Below are 21,155 nucleotides of genomic sequence, written 5' to 3'. Positions count from 1 at the left end.
CCAGCCATGGATATCTACACAATTTTTGAGATCATTCCAAAATGAAAACTTGGGAACATCTTTCAAAAAGCAAGGAAAATTCTCATTAGGTAATGTTTCTAGAGGAATCATTTATCAAAAATGTTTTAACTCTTCATACTTATTAGTTTCATGTCTCTCAATTTAATTTTTTAAGGACTCTCTTATTTTCAACCATTTCAACTAGGTTCAAAGAAAAACAGCTGATGTACTGGGTATCCGATGCAACTTCTGCCCCCACACAGGTATAGCCTCTCCTATTATCAACCTCCCCTGGACAATTTTCACAGTGAAGGAGCTGCCAGATCATATCATCCAAAGCCCAGAGTTTATCTAGGGTTCACTCCAGCTATTGTGCATTCTATAGGTGTGAACAAATGTAAGTATGTATCCACCATTATAGTATCACAGAGACTAGGCTCACTACACTAAGTATTCTCTGTGCTCTTCATCCCTGCTGCTCCCCTCAACCTTTGACAACCACAATCTGTTACTCCCTCCTTAGTTTTGCCTTTTCCAAAAAGTCATAGGATCAGAATCATACCCTACCTAGCCTTTGCAGATCAGCTGTATTCACTTAGTAAAATGCATACAGATTTCCCCTATGTCTTCATGGCTTCGTGGCTCATTTCTTTTTAGCAGCAAATCATATTCCATTGTTTGGATGTACCACCATTTATTTATTCATTGACTTATTGAAAGACATGCAACTTACCTCAAGGTTTTGGAAATTATGAATAAAATTGCTATAAAACACCTGTGTACAAATTTGTGTGGACATAATTTTTAAAACCCTTTGGGAAAATAATCAGGAAATTCATTGTTGCATCATACGGTAAGAATATGTTTAGTCCCATAAGAAACTGCCAAACTGCTTTCTTGAAATGTCTAGGTATACACTTTCAATCTGTAGTAATTTCCCAACATTATTTACTACACCCTTGGCTGTATGTCAAAGCCCCAGCTAGTCCAAAGCAGGCACAGACACCCCAGGTGGCCCCATCAACTGCTCAGCTCACACACAGCCTGCTGTGACCCAAAAGCTGAGCCTGCATGTGTTCCCGCCTGTGTCCTGGTGCCGCATGTACCTCTCTGCTCAGGCACTTGTTCCTCCCACTTATAGGACTCACTTATAAAAGGCAAGCATAAAAGTAAAACCAGTATTAATTTCAAGACAGGGCACAGCATCAAAAGTCAGGGTTCCTTGGGAGATTTGGGGGGCTGTGTAACTGCACAGGTCCCATGCTCAAGAAACTGAGTTTCCTCCCAGCTTCAGGGAATCTGCCCATTTACCTTCATCTGAATTTTCAGGGGCACAGGCTTTCCTGTCAATGCCCTTTTCTCAACATAGAAGCCAGTGCAGGCTGGAATCCCACTTTTACTGGAATCTTTCTGCATGTATTTCATGTAGTCTTTGTCTCTGGTTACAAGAGGGAAGGATTCTTTTATGGTAATCCTGAAAGCTGTCTTCTCCCTTCCCCAGACTGGGAATAAAGTTATAAAATCATGAGGAATAAATTCATGCAAAATGCAAGGAAGAGCAATGATTTTCATGGAGTGGAATGAAAATTCTCATAAACTCGTCCACACAAGGTGCTATTTAGAAATGACTTAAATACTTCTGTCAGTGATATGTTAACATATTGTAAAACTGATCAATGGAAATCATTAAGATTTTGTGATTCTAAAGTGTCTTCTATATCAGATACTCAGAGGATAAGCTCTTATATCACCTCAGATTCACTAGCTTTCGGAATAATAAGAGCTCCACTAAAGCACTTATGCTCTAAAATCCTCATTGATTCTTGCATGAAATAAAAGTTCTTATTCACAGGGTTTACCTTACTAAAATAAAAATATATGCAATTAGGTAAGTAGAGTGCCTGACCCTCAATAAAATTATTTTATTTTATTTGATTTGTATTTTCAAGGGGAAAATGGTGAATACAGACTGGAGAAAACATTACACATGTTCTCATTACTATCCTTTGATAGTAAAACATTTACAGGTAACTAAAAATTTTAGTCAACTCTCTCTATTTTTGATGACCATCTATTTTTTCAAGCCTTTTCCATTTGGCTATTTACAAATAATTTATATGCTAGCTGCCAGGACATCTGTCTTCCCAGGGTACTGGATATGGGCATCTCTGTCACTTACTCCAAAGGTTCCTTGGTAGAACTTTTTACCTACAAAGGGCTTTTTGGAAGAAAAAGGGCAGGAAAAGCAAGTGAATTGAGAGCACTGGTAGTTGTAATTTAGAAGGGAAAAAAGTGCTGTAACTTAAGTCTAAAAATATGCGAAGGCTGCTATGGGGGCAAATGCCAGCCCCAGGGAGAGGCGGGGGCTGCAGGTGCAGCTGCAGTTTGGGTGCAGGCTGCAGATCACCCGGGAGCACTGTGCCTCCCCCGCACACAGGTAGGTGGCTGAGTCTTCCAGTCGGGAGGCCGTGATGTAGAGGGTGCTAGACTGTTCCTTAGTATTCACTGTGCAGGTTAACCTTCCACTCTGCTTCATCCCGGAAAATATGTAAAACAATGAGGTGAAGCCGCCGCCCCCAGGATTCTGTCGGAACCACTGCACTCTGTTCACTGTGCTAGAAAAATTGCACTTGAGAGTAGAGTTGGCTCCCTCCTGGAGGCTCAGGTCTGAAGGGTTCTGCTCCACCGTCATCCCTCTCACCCCTGTGTGAAAAGAGAAAAACACAAATGATATGACTGGGGAGTCAGCGGTGCCATTTTCAAACCTGTAAAATATTCAAAGAACCAATCCCAATGATGTAGGGCCTTCTAGGAGTTCTCTGTCCGCTCACTCCCCTCACCACTGGGCTGTGGACTCCTCCCAATACCCATAAGGAATGCAACTCACAGCAAACATGGACCCACAGAAGCCCCAGCAGAGCTCCCCAGTCTGTCTTCATGTTTCTTTTTCAGTGGCTGTATTAGGAACACCCCAGTCTGCAGAGTGTAGAAAAATTGTGTTCTTACCCTCAATCGCTTCCAACAGAACCACTGAGCACCAATCACACCTCAGCTCCGTCATTCACAGAACTCCAGACTCCACCCACAGTGACCCAGTAGCAGTGCAGAGTAATCTCTCCAAAAGTATGCTTGCCAGCAAGGCAGAGAGGTAGGTGCCAAATTTCCAATAAAGGAAGATATAAGGGATTTTCCTGAAAACACTTTATGTAAGATTTATGGGTTAGCATGTGAGGAAAGCTAAATGATCCTTCTAGAAGTGTCAATGTCCCAAAGGAGGTTACATAGAACCTTGAAGACTCATAGGGAAGAGACACTCCATTCCCCAAATTGCATACTTAGACAATGTGAGAATTCAGCTATGTATAAATACTGATAAAGGAAAACTATCTGGTAGCATGCATTGTGTACTGCAGAAGTAGCTACAATTTCTTGAAGTTGGGAGAGTTCTAGAAACCAAAACAGGCAGCCAACATCTGCATAAAAAATTATTCCAACCAGAATTTTGTTGGTGAAAAACACATTTCTGCATAATGCCCCCTTTGATTTAATTTCCACCTCTCCACCTCTCCTGTGCTAGTGGTGGATACTCTTTCACCCACATAGCTGAGGCGGGCCAAGTCACATGTTGCTGGTCAAAATGTTGCTGGTCAAAGTCAATATTGATCTCTTCCTTTCCTTCTATTTTTGTTCCTTTTTTTTTTTCTTTTTTCTTGTTCCCTCCACTCTGAGCAGAGGTATATAAAAAGGTAGGATATTGGGGATTTTGAAATGATTTCAATGCCAATAGGTTTAGGGGCTTTTATTCATAACAACTGATACCAGGTAAAAGAATGTTTTCTGTCTCATTTCCTTGGTCACAAGGTCCAGAACTATCCCTATCCTATCACCTGTCTCTAAGAATTATCTCTATAATGGATTTCTAGAGACGTGGCCTACAGATGTCTGAAGTTGATATGCAATGGCAGAAATGAAAACCTTAGATGAGCTTTACACAAACCTGGTCCCACTCTCTCCCCACCTTTCCTATCTATAATTGGACTGGCTCACATGATTTCTGTTCTCTCTTTAATTGTTCAAGCTTGGACCACCAGGAAGTTTTTGCTTCGTGTTAGGCCTATAGTGCCCCCTAGAGGACTGAAGGGGTCAACTAAGATGCCTTCGGACGAGGCAACTCCTGGGACACACATCCCCAGGCCTATTCATTCCAATCTTCCTGATGAAGGAAATGCAGATGGTCAGAATTGAAGATTATTCCTTAAATTGAATGTGGATTACAAGTAGACGTAAACCTACTTTTAAAGTGGAATTTTGAAGAAAATTATATCAGAAAATAATTCGGTAAATCTCATTTTGTGCTATTTATTTGATTTCTTTACTGCAGTTCAAAAGAAATCCACAAATATTCATTGAACTTTTAGTTTCATTGGGGTAGTTTACTAGATTCCAAAATATATGAAGAGTAATGAAATATTACTCAGCCATATAGAAGAATGAAATTTTGCCACTTGCAATAACATGGTCAGAGCTAAAGAGTATAATAATGAGGGGAAAATGAGGAAAATAATGTAGTTGGAGGAAGACCAGTACCATATGATTTCACTCCTGTGGAATTTAAGAAACAAGCCAAACAAGGTAAAAGGAAAAAATAAGACAGAGTGAGATAAAGGAAGAACAGACTCTTAACTAAACAGAACACATTGATGGTTACCAGAAGGGAGAGGGCTGGGGATTGGTTAAATAGGTGAGGAGATGAAGAAGTGCCTTTGTCCTGATGAGCACCAGGAGATCTGTGGAAGTGCTGAAAGAAAACAGCCAAGAAAGGTGAGCAGATAGGATGGGACTTTCCTGCTGCTTCTGTGTGGAAAGACTAAAGCCCTTCGTTCAACTGCTAAACCCACCACACCCACAGGAGCCATCCCAAGGAAGGTCAGTCTTGTGGAATCAGTCAAAGCTACCTAAGAGAACACCTCGTTAGTGAACTAAGGTTACTCCTGCAAAGGGAAGATCTAAAGAAGAAAAGAAGAGATTAAAACATTTAATATTCCAGTATAAAAGAGAACAGAAGAGAGAAAACTGGGAGAGATGAAATATCAAGAGTAAATTGAGATTTGCAGAAAAGGATGAAAGTGAAATTAAGCAAATTTCACATCTTGATAGAGCACAGGATAAAAACAAGTGTGAGTAACAGCCTCTACACATTCTTCAGTGGTCCCCCATATATCCATTCTTTCACAACTGGGAATGCTTTAAGAGCTATTGAAAGCACACATTGCTAATGCCTCTAAAAACCCATTAAGAGAAGTTGAGAAACCATCATCAAAACTGTCTATAATCATTCTCCGCATGAGAAATCAAGTGCAAATTTCAATCAAGGGAGACTTTGACTGTCTTGTTTATGCATATCACATTTATTTAATAGGGAGACAATTTTAGTATCTTATTAAATGAAATGTATCACAAAAAGCAATCTTGGAGTCATACCTACACATAAAAATATCTTAATCATTTTAACAGTTTATCTTTTAAATGCATGTTTTAATGCATTGTTTCCTAAATTAAAGTGTTCCTTTGTCTTAGATATTCCCCCCTAGGAATTATGTATATAAATCTAATATCCTAACAAAAGATCCCCACTAAATAACCTAATTTACAGATCAAGGAACTAAGAAAAGAATAAAGTAAGTTCCAAGTCTAGAGAAGGAAGGAAATAACAAAAATTACAGCAGAAATAGCAAAACAATAGGAAAAGTCACAAACTAAGAGATTTTTTTTTGTTAGTTTATAAAGAGAGTACATGCAAGCTGGGGGAGGGGGAGGGAGAGAGAGAATATTAAACAGGCTCCACATTCAGTCCAGAGCCTGACACAAGGATCAGTCTCACAATCCTGAGGTCATTACCTGAACCTAGATCAAGAATCGAATGCTTAACCCACTGAGCCACCCAGGCAACCCTAAAAGTTATTTTTCTGGAAAGAAAACATAGGAGAGAAGTTCCAAAATATTGGTTTTAGCAGTGATCAATGATGTGACATCAAAAGCAAAGGGAACAGAAGCAAAAACTAACAAGAAGGACCACATCAAACTCAGTACAACAAAGGAAACAGTCAGCAACATCAAAAGTCATCCTACAGAGTGGAAGAAAATATTTGAAAACTACATATATATGATAAGTGGCTAATATCCAAATGATAAAAGGAACTCCTATAATAATAGTTTAAAAAATACTAATAAGCCAACTTTTAAAAATGGTCTAAGGACTAGGTAGACATTTCTTCAAAGAAGATACTCAAATTGCCAACAAGTATGTGAGAAAATACTCAATGTCACTAATGATCAGGAAAATATGAATCAAAGTCCCAGTGAAATATCACCTCACAGAGTCATGTAAATATGTAAAATGGGCCATCCCATTATATATTTCAGTATTTAAAATGTTGATACTAGCCACAACCTAAAGGTGGCAAAAAAAAAAAAGCACATACTTTAAACATGTGTAATTTTCTACTCCCATTTAATGATGACTATCTCAATGTATTTGCCACTACATTTGCAACAAATTTTTATATCATCCATATGTTATACATTAAACAATGAAGACTATTATCAAAAATAGAAAACAACAGTGTTGTCAGGGATGTGAAGAGATTGGAACACTTGTGCATTCTTGGTGGGAATGCACAATGCTCTAACCATGGAAAACTATATAAGGGTTCTTCAAAAGTTGAAAACAGAACTAACATATGATCCAGTAATCCCACTCCTGGGTATGTAATAATAAGAACTGAAATCAGGGGACACCTCTGTGACTCAGTCAGCTAGATGTTTGCCTTTGACTCAGGTCATGATCTCAGGATCCCTACTTAGTGGGGGGTCTACATCTCCCCATGCCTGCTCCTCCCCCTGCTGTACTCTCCTCCTTTCTCTGACAATAAATAAATAAATAAATAAATAAATAAATAAATAAATAAAATCTTTTAAAAATAATTGAAATCAGAATCTCAAAGAGTTATTAAGCACTCCTATGCTCATTGCAGCACTGTTCACAATAGCCAAGATAGAGAAAAACTTGAATGCCCAACAACAGATGGCTGGATAAAGAAAGTGTGCTATATACATAAGCGGAGTACTGTTCAGCCTTAAAAAGAAAAAGGAAAAGAAAATCCTACAATATGCAACCACATGGATGAATCTTGAGGATATTATGGTAACTGAAATAAGCCAGTCACAGGAAGACAAATAGTATGTGATTCCACTCTTAATGTAGTATCTAAAATATTCAAATTTATAGAACCAAAGAGTGAATCAAAGAAAAGGTTGCCATAGGCTCTGCATACAGGGTAAGAGGGAGTTACTAATGCAGCATATGAGAGATTACAGAGTTATTGTACAACATTGTGCCCATAGCCAACAATCCCATATTGTACACTTAAAATTTCAAGAGGCTATATCTCATGGTAAGTGTTTGCTACACAATACAAATTACATTAAAAAAAAAAAAAAAAGACAGCGCAGTCTCACCTGTTAGAATGGCCAAAATCCAAAATACTACCATCACCAAATGCTGGTGTCAGAAACTCAAAAATAGCCCAGGTCAATCCAATGAATTTCACCAAAGTAGTAATTAATAATAAAAGTGTCATGTGCACATCTGAAAAGACAGTTCATGAAGAGGGAACACTCAAACCAAAATATGGAATGAGGCTCAGGGGTATATTGCTAGAAAGCAGTTGATATAGTGAGGAGTCTGGGAGTGTCTACTCTTCACAGGCAGCATTGGTTATAATATCAGAATTCCTGTAAACGATATCAGAAGATGCTCAGTGGACACCAAATACCAAACTTGGGAAATAGTTCAAGTTTCACTTACGATTTCCAAAGGTACAGCAAAAAATGATTCAGGTCAAGGTAGTCTGCCCAAATAAATTAAATTAAGCTTTATTTGAAGGATTTAATTGATTTTGAAGTGATCTTTGCCCAGGGAATTTTCAAGGTTGATCTGTTTTTTGTTGTTGTTGTTGTTGTTTTGTTTTGTTTTGTTTGTTTTTTGTTTTTAATTTAATACCAGGAAGGATGTCCAGCAACAGGATACCTCATACGTGACTGACAGGAATGCACAATGGTACCACCACACTGGAACACAAGACTACCAGTATCTTACTCAGTTAAACAGACTTCTACCAAATGATCGAGCAATGGCAGTCTTACATGTTTACCAAAATGGTTGGAAAACTCTTGCTTACACAAAAACTTGCACACAAATATTTATAGCAGCCTTATTCATAATTGCCAAAAGATGGAAGCAATCAAGATGTCCTTCAGTAGAAGAAAGGGTAAATAAACTATGGCATATCCAGATAAAGGAGACTTCTTTTTTCTCAAAGTTGTATTTTAAAAAAATTTTTATTTAAAGTCAATTTAATTAACATATACTGTATTATTCGTCTCAGAGATAGAATTCAGTGATTTATCAGTTGCGTATAATACCCAGTGCTCATTATTTCAAGTGCTTCCTTAGTGCCCATCACCCAGTTCTGCCTCAACCCACCACCTCCCCTCCAGAAACCCTCAGTGTGTTCCCTGTAGTTAGGAGTCTTAGAGTTTGCATCCCTCTCACTTTATTTTTCCTTCCCTTCCACTATTTTCGTCTGTTTTATTTCTTAAATTCCTCATATGAGTGAAATCATATGTTTTTTGTCTTTATCTGACTGACTTGTTTCATTTAGCATAATACCCTCTAGTTCCCTCTACATCATTGCAAATCAGTAAGATTTCATTCTTCTTTTTTTTTAAATTTTTTATAAACATATATTTTTATCCCCAGGGGTACACGTCTGTGAATCACCAGGTTTACACACTTCACAGCACTCACCAAAGCACATACCCATAATCCCACCCCCTTCTCCCACACCCCCTCCCCCCAGCAACCCTCAGTTTGTTTCGTGAGATTAAGATTCACTTATGGTTTGTCTCCCTCCCAATCCCATCTTGTTTCATTGATTCTTCTCCTACCCACTTAAGCCCCCATGTTGCATCACCACTTCCTCATATCAGGGAGATCATATGATAGTTGTCTTTCTCTGCTTGACTTATTTCGCCAAGCATGATACGCTCTAGTTCCATCCATGTTGTTGCAAATGGCAAGATTTCATTTCTTTTGATGGCTGCATAGTATTCCATTGTGTATATATACCACATCTTCTTGATCCATTCATCTGTTGATGGACATCTAGGTTCTTTCCATAGTTTGGCTATTGTGGACATTGCTGCTATAAACATTCGGGTGCTCTTCCACCTCAGCCGCAGCAACATCCTCCTAGGAACAACGCCAAAGGCAAAGGAAGCAAGGGCAAAAATAAACTATTGGGATTTCATCAAGATCAAAAGCTTTTGCACAGAAAAGGAAACAGTTAACAAAATCAAAAGACAACCGACAGAATGGGAGAAGATATTTGCAAACGACATATCAGATAAAGGACTAGTGTCCAGAATCTATAAAGAACTTAGCAAACTCAACACCCAAAGAACAAATAATCCAATCAAGAAATGGGCAGAGGACATAAACAGACATTTCTGCAAAGAAGACATCCAGATGGCCAACAGACACATGAAAAAGTGCTCCATATCACTCGGCATCAGGGAAATACAAATCAAAACCACAATACGATATCACCTCACACCAGTCAGAATGGCTAAAATCAACAAGTCAGGAAATGACAGATGCTGGCGAGGATGCGGAGAAAGGGGAACCCTCCTACACTGTTGGTGGGAATGCAAGCTGGTGCAGCCACTCTGGAAAACAGCATGGAGGTTTCTCAAAATGTTGAAAATAGAACTGCCCTATGACCCAGCAATTGCACTATTGGGTATTTACCCTAAAGATACAAACGTAGTGATCCAAAGATTTCATTCTTTTTTATGGCTTAGTAATATTCGTGTGTGTGTGTGTGTGTGTGTGCGTGCACACACACAAGTGCCACATCTTCTTTATCCATTCACCTGTCCATGGACATCTGGGCTCTTTCCACAGTTTAGCTATTGTGGACCTTGCTGTTATAACGGTGGGGTACAGGTGCCCCTACGAATCACTATGTTTGTATCTTTTGGATAAATACCTAGTAAAGTAATTGCTGGGTCATAAGATAACTCTATTTTTAACTTTTTGAGGAAACTCCATACTGTTTCCAGAGTGGCTGCAACAGTTTGCATTCCCACAACAACTTAAGAGGATATCCCTTTCTCTGCATCTTCACCAACATCTGTTGTTTTCTGACTTGTTAATTTTAGCCATTCTGACTGATGTGAGGTGGTGTCTCATTGTGCTTGTTTTTAAAAAATTATCATATAATGTATTATTTGTTTCAGGGGTACAGGCAAGTCTTACACAATTCACAGCACTCACCAGAGCACAACCCTCCCCAATGTCCATCACCTAGCCACCTTATCCTCCCCTCACCCCCCAGCAACCCTCACTTTGTTTCCTGAAATTAAGAGTCTCTTATTATTTGTCTCTCTCCCCAGTCCTATCTTGTTTCATTTTTTCCCTACCTTCCCCCTATGATGCCCACCCTGCTTCTAAAATTCCTTATATCAGAGAGATATGATAATTGTCTTTCTTTGATTGACTTATTTTGCTTAGCATAATTCCATTTATGTTGTTGCAAATGGCATGATTTCATTTTTGATGGCTGCATAATATTCCAGTGTGTGTGTGTGTGTGTGTGTGTGTGTGTGTGTGTGTGTGTGACATCTTCTTTATCCATTCTTCTGTTGATGGACTTTTAAGTTCTTTCCATAGTTTGTCTTTGTATAGTTTGGCTATTGTGGACATTGCTCCTGTAAACATTGGGGTGCACATGCCCCTTCAGATCATTACATTTGTATCCTTAGGGTAAATACCCAGTAATACGATTGCTGGGTTGTAGGGTAGCTCTATTTTCAACTATTTGAGGAACCCCCATATTGTTTTCCAGAGTGGCTACACCAGCTTGCGTTCCCATCAAGAGTGTGGGAGGGTTCCCCTTTCTCCGCATCCTCGCCAACATCTGTCATTTCCTGTCTCGTTAATTTTAGCCATTTTGACTGGTGTGAGGTGGTATCTCACTGTGGTTTTGATTTGTATTTCCCTGATGCCAAGTGATGTTCAGCATTTTTTTCATGTGTCTGTTGGCTATTTGTGTGTCTTCTTTGGAGAAATGTCCATTCATCTGTCCATTTCTTGACGGTATTTTTTGTGTTTTGGGGGTGTTTAGTTTGAAAAGTTCTTTATAGATCAGATAAAAAAATCTTATTCAGTGCTAAAAAGAAATGAATTATCAAGCAATGGATAGACATGAATGAAACTTACATGCATATTTCTAAGTGAAAGAGGCCCATCTGAAAAGGCTGCATTCTCATATGTGAAAATGTGACATTCTGGAAAAGGCAAAAGTATGGAGACAGTAAGAAAATCAGTGTTTGCCAGGGGATAGAGGGAGTAACTGAATAACTTATTTAAGGAAGGAACGTTGAGCTGGTGATCAAAAATTAAAACGCTTACTAATACACAGATTTGGGGGAATTTATATATGTGCTCCTCTCAGTTCCTCAAAGAGCAACGTCCAGTTTCCTGCTAGGTTAAGAAAGTGATCAATGCTTCTTATAATGGGCTATGGATGGATGGCTATTCTGTGAGTTATAAGTTTTCTCAGTCCACTTGCTTTACTTTCTTCACCCCACTACCCTCAACACATGCACACAGAGCACACAAACGCAAGCACACATCAATGCTGGCAACACCATCTTCCTCAAATATCAAAAATTCTGTGGTGCTTCTTTTTCCTGACTCTTTATGGAGGGCACAGCACACAATTAATTTTTTCTACACTAGGCCTGGTTTTCTTCTTCAGCTAGTCTTTCATGCAAGTTTGCTTTCTCCATATACAACACATTTTCTAGAATTGGATGATGTCACCCTCTGCTAGTAGCTTCTTTCCTTGTTTCACTCTATGTTTGTGGCTTCCTGCCCTTTGCGATGTCTTTACTATCTTTTTAATAGAATTTTGGACAAATCAATAGATGAGCAATAATCTACCATGATTTTTTTTTAAAAAGACTTTAAGTAGGGGCGCCTGGGTGGCTCAGTGGGTTAAAGCCTCTGCCTTCGGCTCAGGTCATGATCCCAGGGTCCTGGGATCGAGCCCCGCATCGGGCTCTCTGCTCAGCAGGGAGCCTGCTTCCTCCTCTCTCTCTGCCTGCCTCTCTCCCTACTTGTGATCTCTGTCAAATAAATAAATAAAATCTTAAAAAAAAAAAAAAAAGACTTTAAGTAATCTCATAACATGCTGTGGGGCTAGAACTTACAACCTTGAGATCAAGAGTTGCAATTCTACTGATTGATCCAGCCAGGCATCCCTAGTCTACATTGTTTGTCCAAATGTCAGGGAAATTCTTATTATATACCTTTTTGAATTGTTTAAAGTACATATTGACATGCATTTATATTTCTAGAGCTTTGAAAAAAATTATATTTTAAAGAATTAAATAAAAATTAATTTAAACCAAGAATATATCATTACTATATAAAGAAATGTATTAATATTTTGGTCATGGCTTATTCATAAAATATACTGAGATAATAATGTAAAGATCAAAGGGCAACTGGCTGGCACAGTTGGCTAAGCAACTGACTATTATCTAAGTGACTGACTATTAGTTTTGGCTCAGGTCATAATCTCAGGATGGTGAGATCAGCCCCTTGTCTGGCTCCAGGTTGAGCTCAGAATCTGCTTCAGATCAATTTCTCCCTCTCTGCTTTCCCCCTACCTCACCCCTCCCCCGTCAATCTCCCTAGCTCTCTATGTTAAATAAATAATCTTAAAAATATTTTAAAATAAGGAAGATTGCAACATTACTGGCCAATCTGGCAGTGTAATATGGACATTGTGTTTTCTATTATTCCTTGCAAAACTTCACTTACTCCCATGCATTCTCCAATCCCATGATTTGTGGCCCTCTGTGAGAGGTTCCAAAGCAGGTGTTAGAGAAATCTATAGGATTTCCCTCCTGGTGTCACTTATCTAACTATATTGTTAGGAAACATGACTGCAAGAGCATTTTCTCTCACCATATTTCCTGGGTAGTGAGAACAATCTCACTTGAGTTCTTACGGTCAGAAAGCCAACTGATCTATTTAACTGGCCAGGACTTAGGCCAATTCCTCCACTCTGTTTCTGTCCCCACCCTTCCATGTTGAATATCAGCTTGTGTCTATCACCTGATTTACTAGGAAAACAACAACAAAAACAAAAAAACAGGGCAGAGGTCCTTGGCCTCTTTTCCTTGCTTGGGTACATGTGTTTCTCCACCTTTCTTCCCTTCCCTTCTTTCTCTACTAAAACCGGTTTGGGGCTGATCATCTCCATCACCTCTCCTGCTATACTCTGTCAGGAAGATACTAGGCAGAGGCCACCTTCTCAGGCACACTGTGTGTCTCTAAAAGTGTCATAGACACAGTAATACCCACCAGGATGCCATGAAAAACTTGTGGGGCTGGACCTTCACTGTAAGGATGAGCACATGACCACTTTATTGTACGTGGTTTTACCTTAAATGAGTTACATACACCCTGGTTGAGGAACTCTTGGCATCAAACTATACTCAATGTTCCTAAGGAACAGCTGGGGTTGGGGAATGTTACTTCTGTTTCCTATGCTCTAGTTACTTGTATGATTTTGTACCAATCAGACACTGAGGGACAAACAACAACAGACTGTGCTGGAGCCAGAGTGGATCAGGCAAAGACACTCAGCACCCAGGACCCTGTTCTGCTCAATTTGTGCTCAGCTCCCCCTGCAGTCCCTGTCACTGTGTCACTCAGGGCACAGTAGTACACAGCTGAATCTGATGCTTGCACGGAGCCTTTCTCCAAGTGGAAGGATTTGGATTTGCTGTCCAAGGTAACTTCAAAACCTTTGTTGCTTTTCTTCTCCTGGTCTCTCGAGGAGCTCAAGAGGAGCTGTAGACCTTTACTGGGATACTGGACATACCAGAAAAGAGTGGGAAACACAGTTGTTGAATAAGTGCAGTTCACAGTCAGGGAAGCCTCTTCTAAGAGGGTCACTTGGACTTCCGCCTGAGTCACCGAGTCTCCCTGGGTTTGTCCTGGGGAAAAAGAAAAGAGACCTGTCACCTTGTGTATAAAGCTATTTGATAAAATTATAGTTAAAGGTTTTCTGATACAATGGAAGAAAAAGTCCAAATTTGGTAAGAGGCATTTTACTTACCAAGCATAAAGAGTACCACAATCACGAAGCCTGGAGAACACTTCATCTCTGGAGCGTCACCTAAAAAATGTTCCTCATTCTTACCATGAAGAAATGTTGGAGTGACAGAAAAATGATCAGTGGAAGCCCACATTTCACACAGGAAATGTGATTGTGGTAGGAAGCTGCACCCCCTGGTGGACAGGGACTAAAATGCATGCACGTTGGCCAGAATCCTCCCCAAGTCAGACATCTGTTTCAACCCTGACTTGATGAGGCACATGTCAGTCTTCAGGTGGCCCTGGGAAGTCTGAACAATAGCAATCCTGACTTTTCAGGTCTATTTTGTTCTTAAGACACTGACTGATATGGAAGTTCTTTAACATAGCATCCTAGGGCATTTCTGAAACAGGGAGGGTAATAAACTTCTTAAAGCATCTTACTACAGTACTTCATATTCTCATGTGTCTATGTGGACCAGCCCCAAACCCACTGACTGCCAGGAAAGGGGTTGAGGTTGAACACAGAGAAAGGAATAGTAAGTCAAGTCATTGCTGAGTGGTTCTGTGATTTTTGGCACTGTGCTCCAACATTTAGAACTGTGACTATCATTTTTTAAGTATTCACTGAATAATTTTTACATTAAACAAACAAAAAAAAAAGAACAAATCACCTTTACTTGATATATAACATATTTGTTTGTTTCTAAATTATTAGCAATTGCTAATATAATTAAATACTATTTTTAATAAAGCTTTCAGAAGAAATGTCACACTATTTCATAGGCAGGCATTTATCAATCAAGTATTCCTGACTTTCAGAATTATTAAAAGGTAAAAAACAGGAATTTTAGACAAAAGAAACACCATACATGAAGTTGTCAATGATCTGAGACTGAATGATCTGAGATTCTAATATTGTCACTGTTTTAGTGACTCCAACATAAGGTGACTATTGCATATGAATCAAGCAACAAATACTCACGGTATATATACTCTTAACAGGTTTTAGCTCAAAGATTCTTATTATCATCCATATGTCACATTTGGTTCCTAAACATTAATCAAATAATTTTTCACACAAGGTAAGATATCAGGATTATCAGCATAAAGTTCTGGAGAGGGACACATCTTCTATAAAGCCCTGTAACAGTTATCTCTAGACACATACAGAAACTGCTCAGGCTATTTCCTGGAGGCATCTCTGCACAGATTTAATGAGTCTGATCCATCATGGGAACACTTACCCAGATGGAGAGTGAAGTAAGAAATTCAGTCCTGGGTACTATTTGGGTTCATGTATCCTTTTTCCCTCCACCTTCCAAATCACATTGTCAGAACCTGCCTCAAAATTATGCTAGAAAGGAATTTGGGACAAGCCACTACAAACTTCTATTGAGATATGCAGGGACAATGCTAAATAGGTTGGGATGATGCTGGTTGAAAATAAACATTGTAGCTCATGATGCAGAAAGTCATTATCTAGAATTTAAAAGAAAACATTTCATGCCAATGAAATCCTACAGGAGAAATATTTTCCATTTTGTGTCACACAAGAAGACTTGCACATTTAGGGAGGATAGTACTTGGTAGATTTTAGATATTTAATGGCTTTATTTATACATAATTTGTATAACAATGAACTATCAAATTAAAGTGAACAATTCTTTTTTTTAAAGGAAGACTTTTGCTTTTATTTTTTAAAAGATTTTTATTTATTTATTTGACAGAGAGAGACACAATGAGAGAGGGAACACAAGTCGGGGGAGCTGCAGAGGGAGAAGGAGAAGCAGGCTTCCCACCCAGAAGGGAGCCAGATGCAGGGCTCCATCCCAGGATCCTGGGATCATGACCCGAGCTGAAGGCAGATGCTTAATGACTGAGCCACCCAGGCTCCCCAAAAAGTGAATAATTCTATAAGATTTGACATATATATTTATCTGTGAAGCTATCACCACAATGGAGATAATGAACATATGCATTACCCCAAAAGTTTCCTCATGTTTCTTTGTAATCCTCTCAACCTTCTCCTACCCCCATTTAAAGCCAACACTTCTGTCACGAATTAGTTTGGGTATTTTATAATTTTATAAAATGAGATCATATGTGTTCTTTTGTCTGGCTTCTTCTCAACCTAATTATTTTAAAAATTCTCATTGATCATCATTATCAGGACTTTTTTTTTTTTTCTGTGTGGTGTCACATCATGTGCCTACAAAATAATTTGTCTATTCCCCTCTTGCTAACCATATTGGTTAGTCCCAGTGGAGCTTTTACAAATAAAATTGCTGTGAACATTTGTATATAATATTTTTATAGAAATATGCTTTCCTATCTTTTGGGTCCATATCTGGGAGTAGAACGGCTGGATCATATACTAGGTACATTTTTGACTTTGTTAAACCAATTTATTCTAGTAGCTGTTTTGTATATTCTCTTCCATTTTCTGCTCAGAGAGCCACTTATGCTGGCTGTTAATAAAGATAATTTCACTTCTTCCTTTCCAAACTCTATAGTTTTTGTTTCTTTCATGTGTTTTATTGCATTATATGGAATACTACTTCAGTATTAAATACAAGTGGTGAAAGCCAAAAATCTTCCCTTATTTGTGAAATTAAGGAAAAATCACTTAGGCTTTCACCCTCAAGTATGACATTTGATGTAGGTCTTTTGTTAGCCCTTTTTCAAGGTGAGGAAATTTCCTTCAATTCTATATAATCTAGTGGAAGCTTGAATTAGGAATGGATCTGGATTTTTTCAAATGCTTTCTCTGTACCTATTGAGATACCCTCCTAAATTGCTCATCTCCTACTTCACAATCTCTTGGATATATTATTAATAAATTGTCACAACAAAATACTAAAGACTATACCGCTTCTCATTTTACAAAGAATGAAACAAAGTTCAAAAGGATCAGAAAGTTCACAGCAGAGCTAATGGATTACAACACAGAGCTGGGATAACAAAAGCCTGTTCCCTGTTTTTGTTACTATAGATGGTTACCAGAGAAAACTGAAAGAGAGACTAGAGGGTAGCAAAATGACTTCTTCCCAAGTTTTGAAATATTTTTAAGACAGTCTTTTACTGGTACTTTCTTTATACAAATAGAACTACTAAAGAAAAATTAAGTAATTGTAAGTTTGGATCTTTATCAAAATAAGAAAGAAAACATATTTTAATGGATGCCCAAACTGCTATTCAGGAGCTAATCACTGGAGAGTGGCTTTATCATTCCATTCAGAGTGGTTACTAGACACCTGATTTAAGCAATGCACTGTAGCAAGAGTGACAAACTCTTTCAGAATTTTGTGACTCACCCAAATATTGGAGCTCTATTCATGACTAGTGATCACTCTTTTTCTCTTGTCCTTGAAACTTGCTTTTGAAAACAAAGTCTAGAGCATAGGTGTTCCAGTTAACTACTACAAATGTTTCCCAAAAACTTTTAAATAGAATAACCTTATGATCCAGCTATTCACTTTTGGTATATATTCAAAATTGGATGGAATTTGGCTATTTAACGAAAGTATTGAGATGTTTATGAATTCTGATTTCCACCAAAAGGCAAAAACAACCCAAAAGACCGTCCACAGATGGTTGTGAATAAACAAAAATGTGCATACAGTGGGGTATTATTCAACATTGAAAAGGAAATAAATCCTGTCACATGTCACAACACGGATAAACCCTGAGGACGTTATGTCAAAAAAAAGTGTAAGTCACAAAATGACCAATACTGCATAATTCCACTTCCATGAGATACCTAAAGTAGTCAAACTCATGGAAAAAGAGCAGAATGGTAGTTCCCAAGGACTGGAAGGATGGAGTAATGGAGACTTATTGTTGATGAGTACAAATATTTAGCTTCTCAAGACGAAAACAACTCTGGAAATGGATGGTGGTGCTGGTTGAACACAATGTAAATGTGTTTTACCAGTAATTGTACAATTAAAAATTGTTAAAATGGTAAATTTAATATTTTTTAAAAAGGTAAATTTTGTAATTAATACATCTTAAGAGATTCTTGTTAAGATTTCTGCTCCACACATCTACCTTCAAATCAAATATTAGAGGGTGTTAGAATGTGAGACCAATTATCAATCGATTACCATTCAAATTATAAGACACTGGGCAAATGGGGTTGGAGGTGGAAGGAGGGAAATGGAGAGAATGATGATTTTGGAGTGTGAAACACTGTTCAAACCAGCAGGGTTTGGAAGTGTGCTGACATACTGGCAAAAAGTGCTTTTGAAGGATTGTTGAAATGAAGGGCAGGAACAGACAAAGAGGAAAATTCACACTACTCCTTCACAGTGTTCCCTTTAGAGCTCCTAGTTATGAGCATTAGTGTGTAAGACTGGTGAGAAGAAGCAGGTAAACCTCCAGTGCGCAAACTGAGCACACTTATGCTAGAGGTGTTAATAAGATGGAATGGAAAAAAAAAAAAAAAGATGGAATGAGAACTAGTACAAACTAAGTCATGGAGCAGGCCCCTTCGAAACTAAATGAAGGGGGGCGGGAATCAGATGGGAAGATGAACCATGAGACATTATGGACTCCAGGGATCAAACTTAGGGTTTCAGAGGGGAGGCAGTGGGGGATGCATAAGCCTGGTGATGGGTATTAAGGAGGGCACATATTGCATGGAGCACTGGGTGTTATAAGCAAACAATGAATCATGAAACACTACATCAAAAACTAATGATGTACTGTATGGCAACGAACATAACATAATAAAAAATTTTTAATTTATTTTTTATTTATTTTCAGCATAGCAGTATTCATTATTTTTTCACCACACCCAGTGCTCCATGCAATCTGTGCCCTCTATAATACCCACTACCTGGTACCCCAAACTCCCACCCATCTTTCAATTCAAACCCCTCAGATTGTGTTTAGAGTCCATAGTCCCTTGTGATTCACCTCCCCTTCCAATTTCCCCCAACTCCCTTCTCCTCTCTAATTCCCCATGTCCTCCATGCTATTTGTTATGCTCCACAAATAAGTGAAACCATATGATAATTGACTTTCACTGCTTGACTGGTTTCACTCAGCATAATCTCTTCCAGTCCCGTCCATGTTGCTGCAAAAGTTGGGTACTCATCCTTTCTGATGGAAACATAATACTCCATATTGTATATGGACCACATCTTCTTTATCCATTCGTCCATTGAAGGGCATCTTGGTTCTTTCCACAGTTTGGCGACCGTGGCCATTGCTGCTATAAACATTGGGGTATTGATGGCCCTTCTTTTCACTACATCTGTATCTTTGGGGCAAATGCCCAGGAGTGCAATGGCAGGGTCATAGGGAGGTTCTATTTTTAATTTTTTGAGGAATCTCCACACTGTTCTCCAAAGTGGCTGCACCAACTTGCATTCCCACCATCAGTGTAAGAGGGTTCCCCTTTCTCCACATCCCCTTTAACACATGTTGTTTCCTGTCTTGTTAATTCGGCCATTCTAACTGGTGTAAGGTGATATCTCAATGTGGTTTTAATTTGAATCTCCCTGATGGCTAGTGATGATGAACATTTTTTCATGTATCTGATAGCCATTTGTATGTCTTCATTGGAGAAGTCTCTGTTCATATCTTTTACCCATTTTTTGATATGCTTGTTTGTTTTGTGTGTGTTGAGTTTGAGGAGTTCATTATAGATCCTGGATATCAACCTTTTGTCTGTACTGTCATTTGCAAATATCTTCTCCCATTTCGTGGGTTGCCTCTTTGTTTCATTGACTGTTTCCTTTGCTGTGCAGAAGCTTTTGATTTTGATGACGTCCCAAAAGTTTATTTTCACTTTTGTTTCCTTTGCCTTTGGAGACATATCTTGAAAGAAGTTGCTGTGGCTGATATCAGAAAGATTACTGCCTATGTTCTCCTCTAGGATTCTGATGGATTCCTGTCTCACGTTGAGGTCTTTTATCCATTTTGAGTTTATCTTTGTGTACTGTGTAAGAGAATGGTCGAGTTTCATTCTTCTACATATAGCTGCCCAATTTTCCCAGCACCATTTATTGAAGAGACTGTCTTTTTTCCACTGTATATTTTTTCCTGCTTTGTTGAGATTACCCTCAACTCTATGGGTAAAAAACTTTTTAAATAAAACAAGCCAGGGTGGCTCAGTTGGTTAAGCCACTGCTTTCAGCTCCAGTCATGATCCTGGAGTCCCAGCATCAAGTCCCACATCGGGCTCCCAGCTCTGCAGGGAATCTGCTTCTCCCTCTGACCTTCTCCCCTCTCATGTTCTCTCTCACTCTCTCTCAAATAAATAAATAAAATCTTTAAAACAAATAAAAAAATAAAACAAGCCAAGCTGACATGCAAAAACCAAAAAAAGGAAAAGAAAAAGAAAAGAAGAGAAAAGAAAGAAAGAAAGGATAAGAAACTAAATGTGAGTAGAGATGACTCACAGTAAAATAGCCTAATTAAATTAAATCATTCAGTGGTATAAAGCATGAAATAAAACAGAAAAAGGAACACCGGAGACATTTCTCTGCCTTTCTGATTCTAAAGAAGGTCTGTACCTTAATATATACTCAATAACTATGTACTGAACAAATCTGATCTGAAACTCTAACAACTCACACACAATATTACTCATTTTTGAGTCAAATCTTTCTAAACTTTCTTAGCCAATTCTTCTAGCTGAATCTAATTGCAAAATGGTAATTTGTTTATTGTGCAAATTCTAGTCACCAATAAATAATTTCAACACAAATTTCAGGGATAATGATATTGTTGATGCATGGTAACTCTTATCTAGAGAGGTATCTTCTCAGAGTGAGTTTTTCCCTTTAAGCCTAAACCTTGCCACTTCCTGTGTGGGATGGCAATTCCCTGCCTTGGACCCTATAAAAGGGAGAGGCATCAGCAAGAGTTCTGGGTTTGAGCACACCTCCCTCCATCATACCTC

General features: G+C 38.6%; 2 gene segments (V, D, J or C); both read right to left on the bottom strand.

The window, feature by feature from the left end:
• Positions 1 to 2,121: 2,121 nt before the first annotated feature.
• On the bottom strand, positions 2,122 to 3,023 carry LOC131836327 (T cell receptor alpha variable 22-like). The segment is given in 2 exon segments: positions 2,122 to 2,703; positions 2,888 to 3,023. Coding segments are annotated over 2 exon segments (447 nt in total).
• Positions 3,024 to 13,768: 10,745 nt separating this feature from the next.
• Positions 13,769 to 14,349, bottom strand: LOC131837200 (T cell receptor alpha variable 9-2-like). The segment is given in 2 exon segments: positions 13,769 to 14,139; positions 14,262 to 14,349. Coding segments are annotated over 2 exon segments (417 nt in total).
• Positions 14,350 to 21,155: the final 6,806 nt, after the last annotated feature.

Source organism: Mustela lutreola, chromosome 7 (assembly GCF_030435805.1).
Source record: "Mustela lutreola isolate mMusLut2 chromosome 7, mMusLut2.pri, whole genome shotgun sequence".
Classification (NCBI taxonomy): Eukaryota; Metazoa; Chordata; class Mammalia; order Carnivora; family Mustelidae; genus Mustela; species Mustela lutreola.
Note: the sequence above shows the minus strand (reverse complement) of the source record. Positions and strands in the feature narration are given on the sequence as shown.